This window comes from Diadema antillarum, unplaced genomic scaffold, assembly GCF_040938485.1.
Source record: "Diadema antillarum isolate AM-2024a unplaced genomic scaffold, OU_Dant_1.0 scf00000169, whole genome shotgun sequence".
In the NCBI taxonomy this organism is placed as follows: domain Eukaryota; kingdom Metazoa; phylum Echinodermata; class Echinoidea; order Diadematoida; family Diadematidae; genus Diadema; species Diadema antillarum.
The window spans coordinates 453,875-470,575 of NW_027271058.1; the positions used below are offsets into that span (position 1 = coordinate 453,875).

General features: G+C 39.0%; 1 protein-coding gene across 1 annotated transcript in view; it reads right to left on the reverse strand.

The window, feature by feature from the left end:
* Positions 1-1,950: 1,950 nt before the first annotated feature.
* Positions 1,951-16,701, reverse strand: part of LOC139722663 (chloride channel protein C-like) — a 39,151-nt gene continuing 24,400 nt past the window's right edge. Inside the window, exons 17-20 of the mRNA XM_071633956.1 lie at positions 16,277-16,376; positions 13,595-13,690; positions 12,060-12,320; positions 1,951-2,079 (exon numbers count right to left, since the gene is read on the reverse strand). Of these exons, the coding sequence (XP_071490057.1) occupies positions 2,023-2,079; positions 12,060-12,320; positions 13,595-13,690; positions 16,277-16,376 (514 nt within the window). The 3' untranslated portion in view covers positions 1,951-2,022. The remainder of the gene's footprint in view (positions 2,080-12,059; positions 12,321-13,594; positions 13,691-16,276; positions 16,377-16,701) is intronic.

Consider the following 16,701-nt stretch of genomic DNA (forward strand, 5'->3'; position numbering starts at 1 on the left):
TTTCTCTTTAATTTCAATATTCAACCGAATTCTCATCGTTCGTATTTTGACATACATGTACTATACAACGAAAAACATACTCGATGTACATTTACATACATGTCGCATAATTATAATTCTTATCAAATTATAGGCAAAAGGACTCTAAATCCATTTACAGATTTAACATCCTTGTTTGCGGTTCGAAACTGACCTGATACTAATTTTCCGACTTCATTCATATAATGGAAGGGCCACTCGCGCAAACGGAAAGCTACGCTCGTTTTCGTTATACGCAATTTGACAAAATACAACTGCATAGTTTTCCTTAACCATTAACAGACCTAGGATATTGTACCAGTATACAAGGGGAAATAAACATGGGTGTCAGCCACGTTACATTACCTTTATATGTTTATCAAAGCGGTGTACACGATGATAAACGTATAATACATATTTTCTTTTTTAATGTTTCCTTCATCTTTACTGACTTCATTCTCAAATCAACATCAACAATGTGATAAATCACTTAAAGTTCAACCGACTAAACAATACTAACAAGTCAATACTTTTAATATGCATTACATTCCACATAAAAATATGCATTATATTCCATCTGAAATGCTGACAAGTAAAATGACATTTCACTTGAATTTGTAAAGATATAACGCATATTTCACCTTGAAGGTATGTGCCAAAAATAGTACATTGTACAACTCAAGAACGATATAACATACGCACACACGCACGCGCGCACACACACACACACACGCACTCATGCACATACTATTCGCTTGAAGTACTGGTTCCTGATTCTAAACCTTGCATTAAAAATAAAAATAAATGAAATAGAAACAAACTGCGCAGAGCACGTGGAAGCCAATGACATTACATGTCCCAAGGTTCATCACGAGATGTTTTAAAAGTTTTGAAATGACTCGGTCACATTTTTCATAAGTTATCTAAAACTTGACAAAAAGGGCATTACAAACAAAACATACTCAATAAAACAAGAGAGTCGTATTGCACTCTTACGTCTAAATGTGTTTTTATCAAACATATACATTGCACTGCGAACTACATCTTTTAATGTATGTGTGAGTGACGCTGATGGGTGTAACGGAGGCCGTTGGCGAAAAGGAATGTAGTACGCGACTGTTTGATCAAATTGGCGATGTCCATGACGTCACAGGCCTTCGCATTTTCCACATCTCACCTACTGAAATAGTAGCAAAAAAAAAAAAAAAAAAACTTATAGAAAGGCAAATTGCGATAATCACACATTGCTACTGAGCACATGCCAAAACCTTTTATGATTGTCGTGTGGCAGTTTACCTGGTGGGTCGCAGCAGACGACACGGACAACCGAAATTTTAACAAAAAAGAACATAGACAACCTACGTCGTAAGAGGGCGCACTTATCATCCAGGTCCCTTCATGAGTGGGACTCTACCGTGTATCCCAACAACTTTTTGTGAGTGTCAAACCTATCCACGTGTCATGCATTTCTACAGTCACTATCAGCAGATTTGTATATCGGAAGCACCGTATGCAGAGATATGCACCCCTTTATGAGGACGCCACTATGAATATCAGACGTTTTAAGCCTCCGGCATTTGCCACGTCTTCATAAAAGTCGGACTAGTGAATTACCTTTGCCGAGTTTATCACCGTACGAAGCTGTAATTAATGTATTTCATTTCACACATTTCAAATCATAAATGGCAGCTTTAAAAAAAAAAAAAATATCATTTCTGACTATGGAATACTGACCATACTGACGGTGATGATGAGGATGAGAAGAAGAAGAAGGAGAAGAAGAAGAAGAAAAAAAGAAGAAGAAGAAGAAGAGGAAGAAGAAGAAAATGAGAAGAGGAGGAGGAAGAGGAAAAAGAAGAAAATGCAGAAGGGCAAGAAATAAAAGAACAAGCAGAAGAAAAAGATGATGACGATGATGACAACGTTGACGATGACGATGATAATGACGTTGACTAATCTATCTTGGCTGATGTGATGGGATGGTAGAAATTGACGCACGCTGCCTCACTGTTGGTCAAGGCTATTGGTAGTCTCATCCATGTAGTCCCAATCCTCAAAATCCTGTACGAAATGTATATACGAAAAATAAAGTGCCTCATGTAGAAATAACACTTTAGTCAACTATGGAATGAACTTTTGGTCTCGTGAATTTTGAAAATGTTATGGCCTGAAAGGAAGGTTACATTTTGTTATACCGAAGGTTCGTTAATCCAAAAATGAAATAAGGTTCTTATTCCGGAGGTGATTTAATCCGAAAATTAAATAAGCTCATTAATCCGAAAATAAAAACAAATTAAAAAAAGCCAAGGTTCGTTAGTCCGAAGGTTCGTTATTCCGAAAACGAAATAAGGTTCGTAAATTCCGAAGATTCGTTAATACGCGCCGTCTTTACATTTTTCGGAGAAACGAACCTTTGGAAAACGAACATCACCTCATACACTATATCAGTGAAAGTCTTCATGAGAGCAGTTGTTCGTCTCTACATTAATGAACCACGAATGAGCTTAGTAAGGTTGGAAATGACATGGAAAAATAAAATAGACAGAAGTTACATACCACACCAGTGACACACACACACACACACACACACACACACACACACACACACATACACACACACACAAACGCGCACACATACACACACAAACAAAATGACAGTTACCATCATATGCAAATCACTGCCACAACCTCTATAGCAATATAATGGAATGGTCCTAGTTATAGTTTTGAAATGCTCATTTTTCTGATGTTCCAAATGTTCCTTTAAAAAAAGAACAAGAAAACCGCAGCATACTGAATGAAATTACATGTACATGTATAACAGAAACCTTACATGACATTTGATTACAGTGCACTCCCGTTATAACGAACACGGTTATAGCGAAATTTCGGTTACAACGAAGTAAAAAATTCAGGCCGCAACATTATCCACTCTATGCTTTTTTTTTAAATTATTTATTTGTTCGGTTATAACGAAATTTCGATATAAGACCGGTCATTATCGCCTCGTTAATCAATGTGATTGTTATTACCAAAATCCCTGTTTTGCGAAAGCATGCGGTTTTTCTACATTCTATGCAGTACTTTTTCTACGTCCAGGTGCAAAGGAGTTTTCAATGCTCTGATGCATTGATTTTAATCTTACGGTCTCATTAAAGTCTAGAAGGAGGTGAACTGATGTCCTGATTACGCTAATCGTAACGGAAGTGATCGGATCTTCTTACTTGTGCTTTCTAGTCGCTTTATTGCTATAGTGTGTGAGTGTGTCAATCGTGGACATAACTCTAGATTTTACCACTGTTGCTCTTTACCTCCCCTCCCCCTGCCCCCCCCCCCTGCCCCCCCCCCCCCCCCCCCCCCCCCAACTGACACCACAAATATGTGTAAGCATTTTGTCGTACTCCACGAACTACGTTCGTCACACGAGTACAAATCCGTTACTTTCGAGGATCCTACTATTCCTAGTAGACACTATACATTGCATCACAAGTTCAAGTATAGGCAATGTGTTAACAACGTATATTCCTGCTTTTTACATTTGGGGATCCCGCGCAACATTATTTTTGGCTCTCAACTTGGAGACACCAGCAACAAACAAGAAAAAAAAAATGGAGTCGAAAAGGAGCATGAGACATCCTTCGGAGATATTTTAAGAGCAAGAAGGACACAAAGGTTGACTGACTGACAAATCAGGAAGATTTAAGTCAAAGATTTTGCACGAACTTATCTTCAACAACATTACGCGGCGATCACTGCTAATGACAGCTAAAGGCGACTGTTATGTAGGTGTGGTCGATAGAAAACAGGGTAGGCCTGTTTTTATGGATTATATCTCGAAGGTTTATGGAAGCCCTAGATTGCCCTAGATTTACGAACATTGCCAATGTTCTTGTTACACTTGCTTTGCTGTTGATGATGACAATGTCATAACAGCGTTCTAGATTTCTCGTAGTGGCTTCGCTTGAAGACTCTCGGTGTTTGTGAGCGAAAATGCCAGAAAAGTGCGATATCGCATGATGATCAGAATCCGTCATTACTTGCATTACTAGTCTGGCTTCACGGCGCCCCAAGATTCTTCCGGGAGCTTTTGTTACGCTCCGGTACATATTTATGGTTATGTGATGGTCTGTGCTTTCTGAGTTGCGTACCATCCATATCACGCTCACTGATTTCAAATGACACGAATATCCATGTATTATGTATTGACGATTGGGGCTCATGATTACTGAATCAGATTAAACACCGGTTCTTGAAGTAGACATTCTGAAGGTTACATCAGTATACTAGAGATAGATACCAAGAAGATATCTCTATGGTTACATCACATGTCCGCATTATATAGCCTCTATAAAATAATTACGTTTTTCAACGTGCGAGTTGTGCTTGGGATTCTGTGTTGTGTGAAAGTTTGCGCGGTGATGTAAGTGAAGAAGAGATGTTGACGGTAACACCACGTGTATGGAGTCCGTGAAAGGACTGTCGACTGGAAAAAGAAGAAGCGAGAGAGAAAAGAGTTGGGAAGGGAAACGACTCAGGGAGAGAGTGTAAGGAAATCATAGTGACAGTCGGGGCAGCGATGAGCTGGAAGTTGAAGTTGCACTGGTGGAGAAGGGAGCATAGGAGAAAGGGACAGTAATAAGGAAGAATGGAGTGAGAATCGGATACAGGGTTGGGATGACTGTGGGAGGAGAAAGATGAGTCAAATAGGAGGGAGAGGAGAGGTAAGCAGTGGCGGATCCAAGGGGAGCGCACCGGGCGCCCCCCCCCTCCTCTTTATTTTTTGTTAAAACAAAAGAAATAAAAAAAGGGGAGGGGTGCCTGCGCCCAACATTAATTTTGTAAAGGCGCCCCCTCTTTACGGAATTCCTGGATCCGCCCCTAGTAAGAAGAAGGCAAGAAAATCATGGAGATAAGAGAGAGAAGTGAAGATGTAAAATTCCGAACGATGAATCACGAAACGAGCCAAGAGAAAATGAATCGGTTAGCGATGCGGACTACTGTGGAACGCGGAATCAAACCTACCGGTACGAAAAATGGTGACACATTGTGCTCCTGCGACAATATTGTTCCGGTGTTCTTTTCTCCAAGGACTTTAAGGTTAGGGTTGTGATAGGGTTTTAAGTTTAGTTTGATGTGAGGATTAGGATTAGGGTTAGGGTCATGTTTGTGGGTAGAATTAATGTTTGGCTTAGCGTGCAGATATTTCAGGGGAGAAATCGTCGCAGGAGCAAATGTCATGGAACCGTAAAGTGAGTGAGGTGGGTGTGGTGTGAGTTGATCCTATTGAGGACTCGTGTAGGGAAAGAGCTTCGTATTTTTGATGGAATCTTATTGGTCTTGTAAACTGAAGTGAGCATACGCGTGCCTCAAAGTGTGCAACCTGACTGGAGTGCATTCAGGCGAATGGATAGATCACACTGCGAGTACCTCATTCATTCCAGCCACTGGCCCGTGGGGTAATACTAGTAGACCTACTACGTCATTATGAAGAGTGTTGACAACCGCTGAGAACGTACAGAAAATGAGAATGCAGCACATGCGAACCCTGTCTCAACGTACACAAATACGAGATTTCGTTCGTAGGAGAGCATTTTACGAGTGCAGTCGTCATTACTGCCCTTATCAACTTTGTCTGTTCTTGATGATTTGGTTACAAGAAAATTCTCGCGGTTCCGACTCTCGCTGAAACGGGGTTTGCCTAGATACAAGTATCATCGTTATCGTTCTCATCATTAGGTGACGGTGCACATGTCTGTGGGATGCACGAAATTCTAGGACTACGATGTCGGTACTGGAACTGAGAGAAGGTGACAGCTAGCCAGACTTTTGTTTTATGACTGACAAGAAGATAGACAGTTAGAAAACACAGGACAGAATGATTTAGTATCTTAAAGCATTCATATTTATTAGTACAGCTTTAAAACAATTACTGTTAATAAGGTGTGATATACAACAAGGCATGGATGAAAATAATGTATTAATGACAGCTCTGTATAATATGAAGTGCTTTAGTAAGGTAGGAGCCCACTTTTGTTAACGTTTTCACAATACACCCCCAAATTCATCCATAGATAAAACTTGGTAGCATGCTGTGAATTAATATCAGTTTGATTGAGCTATACAAGCTAACATCTTCCTCCATTTTGATGTAACTTTTCTTTGCATGGTAGATGCATCCTCTTAGCATGAAAAAAATAATAATTGGTCCAAATACATCCCAATCATGGCAGAATTTTATGATATGTCACACTACACATCATGAGTTTACCTCTGGCTGTTGATTAAAGGACAAGTCTACCTTTATATACATGTGGATTGAGTGAATGCAGCAATATTAGTAGAACACATCAGTGAGAGTTGGAGCAAAATCGGACAATCCGTTCAAAAGTTATGAATTTTTGAAGTTTCTGCTCAGTCACGGCTGGATGAAAAGACTACTATAGCTTGTGATGTCACATGAGTACAACGATATAAAGAAAGAATAAAGAAAATTCAAGATCTTTCTATTTTTCTCGCTTAACAAAAGAACACTCGACTTCTCTCTTTCAGAAGGCAGGGGGAATAATATTACCCTTAACATACGTCAGTAGCAAGTGGAAGAAATGTGCACTTTATTCAAAAAGTAAAGTTTTGTGAAATTCTCTTTTTATTTTCCTTGTATAGTTGTACGCATGTGACATCATACACTGTAGTAGTCTTCTCTTCCAGCAGTGACTGCGCAGATACTTAAAATATTCGTAACTTTTGAATGGATTGTCCAATTTTCCTCAAACTTTCACTAATGTGTTCTACTAATATTGCTGCATTCTCTCAATCCTTATGTATATGAAGGTGGACTTGTCCTTTAATCAACGTCTCTTGAGACACATTGTAATATGGGCTCCTTCCTTTCAACTAATGGATTAGTACAGATAGAATACGGCTTGGCAGGTGCATAAACCAGTTACGTTATAACGAGATCCTAAAACTCAGTATGAGACTAGATAAGACACCCGTCTACAGTGCGAGTAGTGCAGTCAAAACGTTCACTCATTCTGGAAAAGAATTCTAGATCCATCGCTTACCTGTGATTAGGTAATATCTTTGTTAACTCTTAAAGGTATTTAAACTGACTAGCTGAAGCCAAAAGAAAAATACATGGCAATGATATCATGGATAACTTGTGTTGCTTGTCATGTCAATCCCCATGTCACAACCCATGTAATCTTACTACATGTATGAACTTACATACAGTTGCTTTCTCTAAATAGTACAGTTGAAATGGCAAAGGCTCCTTGGAATTGTGAAAAACATTTTTCACAAAAACATGAAAAGGTCACTCTGCACAACAAGTTTCATAACAATTTCATAAAATGTACGGGAGTGTTTTGCTCTGATACATTTTAAGGTATGGTTTTCTTTTCTCTTTAACTGTGGTATCATGGCAATAAGTTGGTTTGATGAACATACAAATCATGTCTTGTATATTATAATGACAAAAAGAATCATATTGTTTTTCTTTGGTCTACATAACATCATCAGTTCATTTTCATTAAAGCACAAATTAAATGCTGATATATCAAAAAAGAAATATGTCATTGCCATATGTCTCCAGGAAACCATGAGGATATTAAAAAAATCACACTTTGATAGGGAGGGAATATGACATAGACTTACAGGGAAAGGTGTACTTGTGCAATTCTTTCAGTATAAAGCAAAAAGATATTTAGTTTACACTAAATTTGCCCCCCTCCAAGAAATATTCTAGTACTCACATAGTTGGTATCTTTAACAGCATTTCATGTGGCAGTACTGAGTAGCAGTAATACTCTGACATTGTTTGGCTATCACTGTCCCTTTAAGCCTTTGATATTTCATTAAACACTCTTTTCTCTGGAAAGGGCAAGGTAGAAAAAACATGCTAACCTTGCATGTGAAACAAAAATGGGAAAAAAAAAGCCAGTGCGGTCATTTTTGTGCAAAGAACACAAGAGAGAGAGAGAGAGAGAGAGAGAGAGAGAGAGAGACCATTTTAGTACCAATCAGCCAGTGACAATTAGCAAAAATAAAACAGCCTGTGGTGGGACGCACAGAGCAGATCATATGTCAATAGCAAACATGTTATTTCTGAAATCAGTAGAGTGCCAAGTGAATGATGAGATGGTGTAAATATTTTTCTATTCTGAACGTGAAATCATCCTCACAAAATACACTGACATAGGTGTCCTGTTGACACAGTGTGCTCCCATACCGGTGTACGGATCACTTCCACAGGTTGGGTGGAACTTTTACAGGTCACTATTCAGCATGTGCTGAAAAGCACCCATATGAGCGCTAAACTTATTCCCTTGAAGACTCTTAAACTCCTCAATATCTTTGCACAGAGACCCACTTGGTTCCCTTCAGCAAATGGTTAAAGGGAAAAGTCATCCTGATATATTGTTGCTTGGTATGAAAACAGGAAACTCACAGAAGAAGATCACTGAAAATTCAGGGGGAAATAGTACATATTAAAAATATATGTATATACATTTATACGAATAATATACAATTGTAAGTTTACAAATTCACAGTTCTGCAACAAATCTTTTAATAGCTGTTGAGGTCTTCACCGAGACAATTTTTTTTTTTCTCAAAAAATTGAGCTGAAAAAGGAAATGGCCGCTTTCGAGTTGTGAAAAACATTTTTCATCAAAACATCTGAAGGTCATTCCATGTAAAAGTTCTCTAACAATTTCATCAAATGTTTTAGATGACTTTGCTCCATATATTCTTTTTTTTTTACTCTGAACTGTTATCATGGCAATGAATTGGCTTGATAAAATTATAAACCATGTCTTGCCCATTACCACAAGGCAATCACAGGTACCACAGGCTTTACTTGCTGAAAAACATAATTAAAATTGTGGAAGTAATTCGCTCCACGAAATTTCATCCTAATCAATGCAATCTATGGCAAAAGCATGTCACTCACTCAAACAACTATTTCACGCATACAATTTGTAAAATTGCAAGAGCAATTCATATCTTAAGATCTGAAAGAAGTATATAAAAAAAAAAAATTAAGTAGATTGCACCATAAAGTTGTTTCTTGGAATTATATGGTTGCCAAAGAGACAATCCATAATACACACTCAAAAGATGTATGTTGTTAATATACATGTGATTATTGTCACATTTCCTTTTTTTTTCTCAAATCTCTATAAACTTTGAAAAAAGTCACTCGACCACACTGTCCCACCAATGCACTTTGTGCTATCTCTGATATACCCCTGCAAGCTCTGTTTGGTGGGGTATACTGGAGTTTGGAGTGCACGACCATCATCTCAATATCAGCTGACGGCATAGTTAGGGTAGGTGGCATTAAAACTTTATCCCAATTTCAACATATTTCCATAGCAGAGATTTCTGAAACAACCATGACAACCATAACTTAGAAATTAAAAAAAATTGCCAGACCTCACCATGTTTGTCTGTTGATGTTGTTGCTCTTCTTCTTAATCACAATTCTGACAGTTATAAAGCGCAACCTCCTACGTATCAAAAAGTGATGTATGTGCATACACTACATACTGTACGAACTGAAATTTTTGCGTACAGATATTTTCGCGAATTGCTACTTGGAGGACATTTGCGCGTGTTGTTAATTTCGTGGCTGCGACGGTCTAACTGAACGTAAGTATTTGCGCGTTGTTATTTTCGCGTGTTGTTATTTTCGCGGTTCAAAGGCGATTCGTTAAAACAACCGCGAAAATTTCAGCTTGTACAGTACGTGCATAGTGGAATCAAAGAAGCCAATATCTAGACAGGATCTACTGACTATGAAAGATGATGTGCCATGGTTTCACGTGGTAAGATAGTGTTAAGACAGAGAGTCCCTGTCAAGTTAAGGTGGAAAATGAAAGTTCCAAGAGAGTGCATATTATGAAACCGATAATAAGAACAATTACAGGACCTGGCACAACTTGTTATCGTACAAACAACCGCTGGCAAGAGGAATTACAATTTCAAGGAATTAGATTCATGCATTCGGAATACCAGGTAGTGTTGCACACTCTCTTTTTAACCCATTCCATACTGAATTCTGAAATTCCCATAGAGCTGATACACAGGCTAGCAGGTCCCCTAATGGAACAGGTTCATTCCAAGAGACATGGTGATTGCTCAATTTCATCAAAATCTGACCTAAACTGAGAAAGCTTACAGAATTTTCAGGATTCACATGTTTTCATTTGAAAAAAAACAAAACACACAAATTGGAAAGGCCAATGATGTCATCACCCAATATCTCTCCTACTGGTTTGCTCAATGAATATGGCTAAAGTCATATATTTGGGGTCAACGACCTGGCAGTGCATTGCCCCTGAAGGTCATCATTGCTAGGTCTCTGCACTTTAAAGGAAAACTTACAAGGTAATGACATCATCACCTTTGCCAAAATAGATATTGAAAACCAGGAATTTTCCTGTGCATTCCAATGCCGTGAAATTTGCAAGAGGCAAGATTTGCAAAATAAATCGACAAGAAAGTCTTGTCTACGCTATATGCATTGACTGCCAGTGGCAATTGTTTTCAAAAGTTTCATGCCGTGAAACATTCTTGCTTTTAGAGTGAGTGGTTGCTACAAACATCCCTGATTGGTGAGACTCCTACTATTTTGTTCAACTAATTTTACTCTTTATTGCAACTGACTGATAAATTGCCTTTCATTAATGTAAATAAGCAATGATTTTTCAGTGTTTTGATAGTAGCCGAGATACAAAAATTATGGGCATTCATACTCTGACTGGATTCAAACCAATAATCTCCTGATTACTATATCTACAAGACTACTGAGCTTACACACAACAGCCAGTATTGGTTCTAATCCACGTAATAATACAAACAATGATAATTAGGAAGCTCCTGTAGCAACTGATCTTTCATATGACTACTCACCTGAGAATGACACTAAATCCTCTCCGATGCATACAATCAAATTTACAAGTTAAAAAAAGAAAAGAAAAAAAATAGTGCTTCAAATTAAATGTAGACTTTGCAATGTCAGTAGCATAAATCAAATAGACTGGAATATAAAGACATGAAATTAAAGTTTACAACCTACAACTTCTTTAGAGTTAAGGTTTTATGACACTACAGTAAGTAAATGCTCTCCATGATGTCTCAAAACTCCATAATCCGCGGACAGATGATCTATTTTGGTCTACAAAACACCACTATATTTTTGTTTGTCTCTGGGCAACCCCAAGGACTGAATGAATGACAACTAAATGAAACAAGGAATGAATGTCATACCTGCATTTTGCGAAAACATGTGGAGTTCTTTAAATCTATAATCCACTGGCACGTTTGTCACAATTTTACCCAATCAAGACAGCCTCAATGTGGATAATGCCTGCACTGCTAATCTCGTACCCCCCCCCCCCCCCCCCCCATCGTGCCCCCAACATACAACAAGGACAGAGTAAATGGCAATTGTACAACACTCATTTTAAGGAAAACTTTTCTGATGTCTACCCTAAAATATCCTCCTGAGCTGGCTTCTGAAGTAACTGTATGTAAGATACTTGTCGATTAACCTTTTGCCTACATTAACAGAGTAGATCTTTTGCAATTCTGTGGACTTCAGAATCTTGTGGGGAAGAGAATAAGAGAAGAAAAATACTGGTGGGAATAGTGGGGGAAGGGAGAGGGAGGGTTAAGGTTATAGTTGGTGCTGGGTTATCTGTCCTAGACCGTTCAGAAACAGCACCATTCTCAAGTCTGGACATTAGTCTCAAAAGCAGCGTCTGATTAGTCCCATCAAAACAACAGGGGGAAGGACGACGGCATTTCAAGTACACTGTCCCTCCGTACATATCAAAAACAGCTGCAAACAACACCTTGATTAGTCTTCTGATGCAAACAACACGCCGCCCTTGCTCAACTCCAATGTCACACACACACACACACACACACACACACACACACACACACACACACACACACACAAATAAACATGTATTGGGGGTTAGTCTGGAATAGACTTCTCATTTGCTCCTTCTCCATCAGATATCACTCACTGATGCAAGTTCTACATGGATGGTGTCTTGTCCCGAGGAAAGTCCATTGTTTAAGACGGGCGGGGCGGGGTGGAGGACCGGGGCCAGTTTCTCCTCCATGCGGAAGCCCATGAGGTCTTTTCTCGTGATGATGCCCACCACGTTGTTTCGGCTGTCGACAACCGTCAGATGGCGCAGGCCGAGGGTGCGGAATATGATGTACGTCCGGTGGAGGGAGAAGTAGTCGGGGATGCACGGCGCCGACCGATTCACATATGGCATCTGCAGACGGGGAACACGTATTGATATTAAAACTGAAGGGGAATGCTTACCCAAAATAAATGTGCAGATTCATTGAATGCTGAAATATGAGTGGTACGCAATGGTGAAATTCGAGAAAAATCATCAAACAATCCATTCAGAGAATGTGAATTTTTAAAGCTTGGATTAAATCCATTAAATCTATCATCACTGGATAAGTTCACCACAACAATTTGTGATGTTATGGCAAGACAATATAACGAAAATACAGAGAGAATTTCACAAAATTTTATGCTTTTAAAAGAAAAAGCACACATTCTTTTGACTTGTTACTGACCCTTGTTAAGAGTAGTATGCTTCCCCTGGGCCTCTTGAATGAGGTTAATCAAGTGCTCTTCCATCATGTTAACAAAGCAAAAAAAGAAAAGAAAAAAGCAGAATCTTTTTTATAGTTTCTTTTACATTGTTGCCCTGCTGTGACATAGCAAACTGGAAAAGAACTCGGAGAGTGCAGACCTCCGCCAAGCAGCTCCTTTCCACCTTCATACACATTTGTATGCTAAAAATGGCCCTGTTTCTCATACACAATGATAAAGAATCCTCTCTAGTGTTTCTACCTTAGCTTTTTACTACGCCTCAAGCACACGCTCATATATATAAGTTTACATATGCACACCTCAAATACACGCAGCTTGAATTCCCTCCTACGTTGGCCCTATTTCCCATAGATAATCCTTCATAAAAATTCTCAAGAAATTCCCAGATCCAGGCAGTGATCCTAATCACTACCAAAATTTAATCTTCTGTTCTCTGAGTCATTGTTAACTTTTCCTGAAAATTCAAATCCATTCGTAACTTTTTGGGTTATTTTGCAAACAGACAAACGAGCCAATGCCAACAACATCATAACCGTCTAGGCGGAGTAATCATGCTGTGTTCTGATTCTTAGATTGTCTAAATACCTGCAACCTTTCTTCAAACCTTTTGGGGTTACAGAAAACATGTGTACAGTGATCACCTTTATTTCGTCTTGCTTGCGGGGTATGAAAGTCAATAGGAGAAAACAATGGTGGAGTTTTCCACAAATCACTTCACTTCATGTGGGTATGTGTGTGTATGTCATATTAATGTAGGACAGCACCTCTCATTAATCTTATGAACCACAACCAACAGGGTCAGATCCAGGAATTCTGTTAAGAGGGAGGCACTAAAGATGGTTTCCTTTCACATTTTTGTTTGAACAAAAAATAAAGCGGTGGATCCACCACTGAGAGATTAGTATCAGAATATCTTACCAATGTGATATACAGGTCGTTGTATCTCTCCTCTTCAGTGTAAGTGTGAAGCATGTCCTTTGCGGCTCTGTCGTCTTTCAAGTGGTCCAACCTCACCTATTAATCGAAAGCAAAGCATTTCACATCAAAAACCCAATGTTCGGGATACTTCCAGTCATGACATACTGTGAAAGCTGTTATTTTTCGCGCACAGATATTTTTGCAAATGTGGAGTCAACAGACATTTTTTGCGAGTTGTTTTGGCGACTTGACAACCAGGCTATCGTAAGTGCATTGAGATTAATGCCTGTCTATTCATGCCGCCACTTTACTGCTGCAAATTTTCTTTGCTGCAAATTTAATGTAAAGACGTTCAGGTAGCAATACGTTCAAATGTTGCTAAATTTGCAGCCCAACAATGATTAATGAAAATTAAACCCTTGCAAATATAGCAGCTTTTATAGTAACTTATATCATGATATCATACATTAAGTATAGAGCTGCGGTGAAAGAAGACATTATGAAATAAATTTGGTGGTCGCAGTCTCATTCACATCTTATGAAACCAGGGCCCTATCTGTCATGAAGTGTTTTTGATAGCAACTCCTGCTGAAATGCCAAGAATTCAGCTTCCTGATTGGCTGTTATGTTGCTACCAGAAGTGTCATTATTATTGCAAGAGATGCTATCCTTATGAAATGGGCTCCACAGGGGGTGTTTCACTAAGGATTTAAGATGACCTTTTTACTCAAGCCAAGCACCAACCCACTGCATACCATCATGTCATGTGCCACATCTACGGACATTGATCATATTCGGGAGGCAACAGCTTACGTATAAAGAGGTAGATGTTACAGTGAAGCCATATGGCTTGAATGACTGTGGAACCTGGGCGAGCCCACACTTTTTCACAGTCATCAATGCTTATTAGCTTGACTGCAGAACAATTAAAGGGCAGGCCGTACCTACTATTGTGTTGCTTGATACGAAAATAAAAAATGTGTATGACTGAGAACAATCAGAAACTTGATACTAAAGTTTTGTAAATAGTAAACTAGTAGGAGAGTACGGCAAATTGTCAACTCTGTATGTTGAGTAGCTCTTGATTTTTTGTGTGCACTAAATAGTATAAAGTCTCCTCTCTCTTTAAAATATCTGGGCATGAATATTCATAATCCACTGAGGAGAGCACAAAGAAATCTATTACTGTATACGCTATATATTTCGCGGGGGTTTTATTTTCGCCAATTTCGCGAGTCGGGAGCTATTCGCGAAATTAACAACACGCGAAAATATTACCTTCCAAAATGAATCCCTTGCCTTGATGATACAAACATTTCAGTACTAGTATACCATGTCATGGCTTACCGAACAGACCATACTGGCTAAGCTTGTTTACGTACATATACATGTAGCACATCCACGTCTACTTACGAATACTGTAGAGAGCCAATCCATTATCGCAAGGGGACCACTCATCAGAAATCTAGCGCCATGGACTTAACCACTTCAAAAATGTTGAATTCTAACTTACTAGTTTGCAGAGTTTGGTAAGTTTTTTTCATGCAGTGTATAACTAGTATCATTTTTATTTGCTAGTAAGTTGAAAATTCACACTTTCTTTGCCACTTCATATTTTCTCTGGTCCCCCAATCGCGAATTTAACCACTCGCGAAAATGTGTGAGAGCGGCAATTCGCGAAAATTTATGTACGCGAAAATTATAGCGTATACAGTACTGTAAAAGTGGATATTTTTGCGGGACTAATTTTTCGCGCTTGGCCGGGTAAGAAGAGTTTCGCGTGTTTTTAATTCCGCGGAATCAAGACATCAGGCACAGGAAGATATGGTTAGCAAAAATATTCGTGTGCTTTTATTTTCGCAGTAGTTTCTGGTTGCGCGAAATGCACGAAAATTTCAACACCGCGAAAATTTCCACTTTTACAGTAAACTAACTACATATCAAGAACAGGCTGAAAAAAAATTTTCTCAGGAGAAAAGTAGGAATTGGTGAATTTTTGTGTACAAATCAAATGAAGAACTGCTCATCACCAGGATCATACAGTTGACAATTTGCCTTACTTTCTCTACACACTTAACATTCATAACTTTCTTATGTGTCCAATTTTTTTCCCCAAAAAATCTACACGGATCTACATCTCTGATTTTTCTGTTTTCGTAAAGCAACATAATGTCAGACTGGAATTCCCCTTTAATCAAGAAATAGCAGTCAAAGGGGTAATACTCCCATTCCATAGAAATTTTCTCTCATCAATCACTCATCGGAAGCTAAGTTTGTCGCTTCCGGCCACCTACCGAGGCGTATCGAATTGCAGTCCGATGAATCCGACTTGTGTTGGTGGACTATCAGGTAAGTGTAAGACATGTCGGGAACTGATCCGATGAGGCAAGATTGTCCGATGAGGATCACGCACGACATATCTGACATCTCACCTGATAGTCGACCAACCAAGTCGCATTCATCAGACTGCGATCCGATATACTTTGGTGGGTGCCCAGAAGTGATAAACTTTGCTTCCAATGAGTGACCGTTGACAGAAAATTTCTGTGGAATGGGGGTATAAGAAGACTACAGACACATGTACAGACATACATACACACACACACACACACACACACACACACACACACACACACACACACACACACACACACACACACGCAATGACATGATGATACAGACCTTTTGGTAATCTAGGACATTGATTTCAGGAGTCTCTGAACTCGCATCCGTGGGAGCCTCAAAGAGTTGTTCACTGTATAGAATCACCATCAGTTCCACCCTAAATAGGCAAACAGAATAAGACATGGTATATTCATCGGGGAACAAAGGTCAACAAAGAAAATTGTGTAGAACTGAATGATGACAGAAGAGCAAGGAGATACTCCAGGTCAAGACCAAAACATCAACAGGTTCATAATTTCTTCTTACCCCTGCCAGTTTTTGTCACAAATTTATGCTCACATTCAATTCTGATGACACATTAAAAAAAGAAAAAATCAACTGTGGACAAGTTTTCACCAAACCTGTACACATTTTTGTTCTTTCCAATGGAAAATGTGAAATCTTTGGAAGCAACAGCTACAAGAAAAGTCACTTGCAACTTC